This window comes from Limulus polyphemus, unplaced genomic scaffold (assembly GCF_000517525.1).
Source record: "Limulus polyphemus unplaced genomic scaffold, Limulus_polyphemus-2.1.2 Scaffold7191, whole genome shotgun sequence".
In the NCBI taxonomy this organism is placed as follows: Eukaryota; Metazoa; Arthropoda; class Merostomata; order Xiphosura; family Limulidae; genus Limulus; species Limulus polyphemus.
In genome coordinates, this window is record NW_013672801.1 from 11308 (window position 1) to 18154 (window position 6847).

General features: G+C 31.2%; 1 protein-coding gene across 2 annotated transcripts in view; it reads left to right on the forward strand.

Moving 5' to 3' along the window:
* Positions 1-1572: 1572 nt before the first annotated feature.
* Positions 1573-6847, forward strand: part of LOC106474413 (UV excision repair protein RAD23 homolog B-like) — a 21329-nt gene continuing 16054 nt past the window's right edge. For both annotated transcript variants that reach the window (XM_013935104.2, XM_013935105.2), the window contains exons 1-2: positions 1573-1759; positions 5353-5431. In XM_013935104.2, coding sequence (XP_013790558.1) covers positions 1694-1759; positions 5353-5431 — 145 coding nt within the window. In that variant the 5' untranslated portion in view covers positions 1573-1693. The remainder of the gene's footprint in view (positions 1760-5352; positions 5432-6847) is intronic.

Below are 6847 nucleotides of genomic sequence, written 5' to 3' on the forward strand. Positions count from 1 at the left end.
CTGTTAATGTATCATGGGATTGACGCAGCATAACTTTCCGTAACTTTCTCGGCATAACCGTTTTCCAGGTCGTCACTTTCCCATCTGCAGTTTCACATCTCCAGAGAAGAATACCATCTTCAAGCTTCAATTGGTCCCATTGTGCCCAATAGTTCTTTGTCACAGGGCTTAGACAAGACACTTTCTCCCAAGCAGGGCGCAAAACACTTGCTTTTAGAAAATCAATTATTGGCTTCAAATCTTGGAATTTTTTATCCTGCTCTGATTTAATATCTATACATGGTTTCACTTCACCATCATCAACTCCTTCAGTCACTTTGACTTCAGCTTGATGACACCTGGTTAGCTCAACCTCTCTTTTAACACTTACCGGAATTTGGCCTTCGTTGTTCCCAAACGTTATTTTATCAAAATTAATTACAAACTTCCTCGTTAGTAAGTAGTCCAACCCTAATATGCATTGGTCTTCAATGTCAGCCAAGTATACTTTGTGTCTGTCCTTCATGCCTGTGAGCTCAATAGTTACCCACACTGGTCCCCACAACCTTGCAGAATATCCTATCACTCCACAGAGCTTCTGTATGGCTTGTGGTATTCCTTTGTGATCCATCATCTAGATACTCACAAGGGTTTACTCAGACGCAGAAGCTATGTTTATTCTTTCTCAATTCAACTTTGTAGTACACTTAATTGCCACAGTCACTTTAACTTAAACACACGCTAGAATTCACAACGATTCACGCACTTTACTTACGGCTTGACTAGATTATCTGTCTCTATATCTCTCTGTCTGCAATTCAATTATCGCCGTCACTTTATTTGCCGGCTTATATACTATAAGAGTGCGAGTCTAGCAAACGCTAGGACGTTCGACAGGTTCCTCGATCTTTCTAGATACTCATTACGTGTTACCAGCGTCACGTGACTTCCGCTATCGTAACAGTACATAACTATGTAAGAAATATAAGAAGTAATATACTCTTTATACTTTAAAATCATGGTAGAAATATCGACAACTATGTAATGATATAAACATGATATGGTAGGTACAGTATTGTGTTTTGTTTAATTTTTTCTTTCATTACTGAGTTTAACTGAAAAAAGTAACATTTTACTGTATTAATCTTCTGTTAATAGAAAGACCATTCGAATATTAACAAAAATATAGTATTTTATATTTATAAAATTTTCTAAATTTGAAATCGTTTCGACCCTCACATCCATTCTGAATGAAATCCCATTTTGGTTAAAAGCGCAACAATATTTTCAGTAACCAATTAACATTATGTTCTAATATCTAAAGCAAGTAGAGTATAAAATTCCCCTTAATTAAAAGTGACTTTGGCTCTTTTGGCTTCTTATCGGAAAGATAGCGAAAACTGCAACATGCCTTATATAAATTTGTTTCACATTTTCTTGTCCTTTGCATTTAATCATTAATACCCAATTTAGGAAAAAATATTAATTTGTATCTATCATATAATATTTTATATATGTACTTATTCTTTTGTTGTTTTTGCAAGGCTTTGTAATTATTTATTTTAATATTCTTGCCTTAGTTCGTGATTTCTTGCATAAGACATATAGTGACGTCACGTTTTAATGTCCACAAATGCACGGTGTTTTATAAGCGGTAGTGTGAATAAGTCACCACGCGATTTAAGAGACATAATTTTTCTAGATATTTGCCAGAATGATCATAACACTAAAGACGCTTCAACAACAAACTTTCAGGATCGAAATCGATCCATCAGAGACTGTAAGTTTTATTATATCCTGTTCGTATTGTATTTACTATTTCATAGTGGTATTTACTAATATTAATAATTTAGTGCATTCGGAAATACGGTCTGCTATAAAGTACAAATCCTATAATACAGTGTACAAGTGCAAACTATAGTATAGCATTGCTAGTGTTACTATTACGCTACAAAGTAATAGTACTAGTAGTACAACAGCTACTAGTACTAGACTGTTTTATCATTATTAGTGTTACTACAAGCCGCAGTCCAGTACTAGAATCTAGGCTCATAACTTATAAGTTATATAATAACTTGCTATACAGTCGACACAAGTTGGTTAATAGAAACACTATATACTATAGTCTATAGTAATACTAATAATAGTTTTTTAAAATTAATATATAGTATTTTGTGTTCTCTTTGTTAATGCCCACATTCTTTGAAATTGCGACTATTTTGTTGACCAAATCACATTTTAATTGAAAATTATCAAGCATTAACAAGGATCATAAACTTCAAGTCAAAAACATTTTAGGCTTAGCTTCAATAATCATCTTGATTAGCGAGAATAATATTTAAATTATGTGTGTATATTTTGTATGGCTGTTTAATAATAAAATTAAAATTATATGAAGTTAAATATAGTTGTGAGACTTCTATCTGACTTATTTTTTTCTTAGTTATTTTTTTATTTGATATTTTTGCTTAGTTGGTATGTAATAAAGTTAATCGGTATTATCATTATTTTTGAAGTCCTGGGATTCTTTTAAACCGAAATTTATCAACCAACTCAAAGTTAGAAAGGTCAAAGAAAATATACTGCATAATATCTCATACATTTACATTTAGCATTGAATGTGAAGTTCACATTTCAATAACCGTACAGTAGGAACTTTACCCATTTGTAGGTTCAAGATTTAGTCCTATATTGTGGTGACAGTTGTTGGTTGAAATAATTTTAAATTGCATTTTCTCAAGAAAACTCCACAAAAAATAAAAAATAAATAAAAAATCCGTAAAATAAAATGTTTTATAACGGGACATTTTAAACTACAAAGTTTTTACACCTATGTTGTATTTATTTATACTACATTGTTAAGAAAGAGAAATGGTACATTTTACTTTTGATCAAAGAAACTAGCAGAATATGCCTTCTATCTTTAAGTTTTTGTCTTCACACTCAATCTACCCCTAAATACCCATTTTAAATTTTAAACATAAAAAACACAATGTAACTTTTGCACAGCTTTGTTAAAATTCTTGTCAATTTACTAAATTAACTTGGCTATTCTGAATTTCCATCAGTTTTTCTCACTAGTGAATTTGAAAATACTATTGTCCATATAGCTATCCAAACTGTTAGCAAGAATAACGAATAGAAAAAGTGCCAAGATAGACCTCTTAAGAGGATGTTTGTTTTCTACCCTTGCTTCCATTTTGTATTCATTTAAAAAAAATTTTCATTTCTTCCATGAAACTTGAACTTGCCAATTACATTTTATTTTTGTGCCTTACTGAAGTCATTTTTAAAGTTAAGATATATATAACTTGTGTACTTTCATCCTGTTATAGAAGTTTTATCAAAAATATTAAGGCAAGAAAACCTCTTAAATCCATTCTGAATATTGTTCTTGCCAACTTTAAAGATTCTTATCTGAATTCTTTCTGACAGAAAATTCTAGCAACTTTCAAATAATCATAGTAAAATATATGGGTGTATGATTTCTTACATCTTCATTTGAAACCTTATTTTATATAAAAACTGGATCATATTAGCAATATTCTGATCAACAAAACTTTTCCTAGTATCTAGTGATATGAAAATATAAATTAAAGCTGACACTTCTCCTTACTTCAAAGTCATCATTACCAATTCTGTTAGTCCATAAACATAAACAAGTAGAAATGACTTCTAATAACAAACTATCCTTGTTCCTGATCATATTTGAGCTCTATACTTGTATTGAACGTACTTGCTCAGATTTTAGCGAGCTCGATCTTAATAAGCTGCATCTTTATCAGTTCTTTTAGTGGTCTAGTAATTGTTATAAGGAACATGTTCATTTAGTCAGGAATAGAAATAATGAAATAAAATTACATTCACTTGAGAGAAAGCTATCAGGAAGATTACATTCTCTCATGAATTGTTTTTTTATTTAATCCATGCAATATGTTTGCTTTCATTGGTCATAACTAAAGAAATACAGATGGACCATGCATTCCCAGTCAGGAAATCTAACTGAAAGATGGAAGTTCTCAAGCATAGTTAAATTCCTCAGGAATGTGGGAATTTAATATTTTGATCACTGTTAGTTGTTCTTTCTATGTTTAACTTTCTACTAATATTCTAAAAAATATCTTGAAATGTAAAGGCTAGACAAGGAAAATTATAATCAAAAGAGCAGAATTTGATTTAAAAAGAATAAATGAGAAAATCTCACAAACTTTGAAATTACCATTATTTACTTTAGCTGTATGTTTATCAGTATCTAAGAATTTGTCCCAACAAGAAGAAAGAAGGTTCTTTCATCTGTCCAGGTCAACTCAAAATAGTAGGACAGTTAAAACTAACTCATTTTCTGTATAAAGGTAACCTTACACATGTACATAATTATACTATAAAAATAAAACTATTAAGTATACTATTTCACAGTAATTTTATCTAAGACCATATATGGACCTAGGTTACCAAAACTTAACTTGTTTCTAGCTACTTTGCCTAATCTCACCATGTTAAGGATAAAAATGTTTCCAACATATATTCAAACCCCTAATAGCTTCAAAAACATGATTTTAATATCTTGTTGTGATCAGTTGTATCTTGGAGATTTCTGTTGTAAGAGCACGTGTTTATTGTCAGTTTGAAGTCATAACACATTTAGTGTTGTCCACTTCCTATAATCTATTAGGAGTTCTGTAAATATAAATTGACACTTCTTAATGCTTAGTTACTGGCATAGTGTTGTTTTTTTCAGCAAAAATTGGCCTGTTGCTTTTCGTGTGATAAACAGAGAATATTTATCTCAGTTGAAAAAGCACATAACTTATCCCCCCCTCCCCTACATCAAGGCATTAAACAAATGCATACTGATTTTCTTATAGTGTCTATCTATTCCTCGAGATAATACAAGATACCATCAAGTAAAGAAATAAGAATTAATAACTACCTTGAAACAGAAAGAGTTATCTCAGAATAACCCTATTACATCTTAACCATGACATTCAGTTCTACTTTAATCTTGTCAGTTCAGAACTCTGGGAGGTTTCCAATGACCATGCTTTTTCAGTCTTCTAATTCTTTTTAGCACGTGACCTGAAGTTTTACTCTCACTAATTGGAAATAAGGGCAAAATAAAAAAAATCTGAAGGTGACAGAAAGCATGTACAAACAAAGTGTGAATTTGCTAGAACTGAAAAGAAGTACCTATCCTATCTAAAATATTAAAAGGTTCTATGATTAATACTTTCACGTCCTTGTACTACTAACTCTGGTGAAGCCATAATGGTGAAATGTTGGCTGAAATAAGGTTGTCATTATGTGGAGAGAGAAAAGGTCATTTTTTCTAACTTTATTGTCATAATACTCTCAAGGGTTACCATTTTTCTATAGGTAAAAGTTTTCAAAGAAAAGATTGAAACAGAAAAAGGGAAAGACTATCCAGCCTGTTTTCAAAAGTTGATTTATTCTGGTAAGCTACAAAAAAAACAACTATAATTTTCATTTGAATATATAAGTTGACAATGGAGTTAATTCCATGCAGTTTACAATGGTGTGAAACATTATAAATGTCTCTGACTGTGCAGCAACAACTGCTTAATACATTTCATTGTGAACATAAGATAACATACTGTAAGGGGTAGACTGATAATGTTATTGTGTCATTATGGGACTGCAATAACATGCAATGTTTGATGAAATATGTTGTAAACTGTGGTATCATATGTATAACTGACTGTGTTGGTATGCAGTTAAGTCCATGTTTTAGCAGTTTTTTGCCTAATTTCTATCATCACTAGAAAACCAGGAAATGAAACCATATTGTAGTTGTGGTAAATCATTTAGTATATCAGGACTCTTAACTATTCAATTTGAGAAGTTGCAAATTTTACATTCGTAAGGAATTAACTGTCCTGACAATTTAATAATATTGGATATTTTTAATTAAAAAAAATATATATATACAGTTTCAGTGGTAATGCTGATACTAAGTATTACATATTAAAAATTTATTTTGTATATATAAAACCTGTCACTATAAGCTGTTATGAGATAACATAAAAATGTTTTGGGACGACATGGGATCTATTGGTCCATCTTGGCTGTTTTATCCTCTAAACTAAATTAAAATAATTTAAAAAACACCTTAAAGCCAGCTCTTTTCATTTATGTACTTATCAAGCTTTTTCTTAAACTCACTTAAATTTACTGCCTCTACAACATCTGAAGGCAACACATTCCAAAGGCCAACCACCCTATTAGAAAAATGAAACTGTCTTAGCTGAAGATGACACCTACCTTGCCAAAATTTATATTTGTGTCTCATAGTCCTACTTTTCTCACTGTTAAATATGAAAAACGATGAGGCATCAACACAATCAATTCCCTTTACAATCTTAAACATCTCAATCAGATCCCCCCCCCCCATAACTCTTCTTTTTTCAAGAGAAAATAATTTGAGAGATTTCAGCCTCTCGTTGTATGACAACCCCTCCATCCCAGGCACCATTCTAGTAACCCTTCTCTGAACCCTTTCCAAAAAATTCAATGTCTTTCCTAAGGTAAGGAGCCCAAGACTGAACACGGTATTCCAAATGTGGCCTAACCAGTGACTTGCACAATGAAATTATAACCTCTTTAGACATGTATTCAATATTTCTGTAGATACAACATAAACTCCTATTTGCCCTACCACTAGCAAAAGCACACTGCTTGGATGGCTTCAGAGACTGATCGACTTTTACACCAAGATCCCTTTCCTTCATAACACTATTAAGGTTATTTCCATCCAAATTATACTTATAATTCAAATTATGATAATCCACATGTATTATCTTGCATTTATTTATATAATTTATTTATATATATTTATTTATTTATATAATTT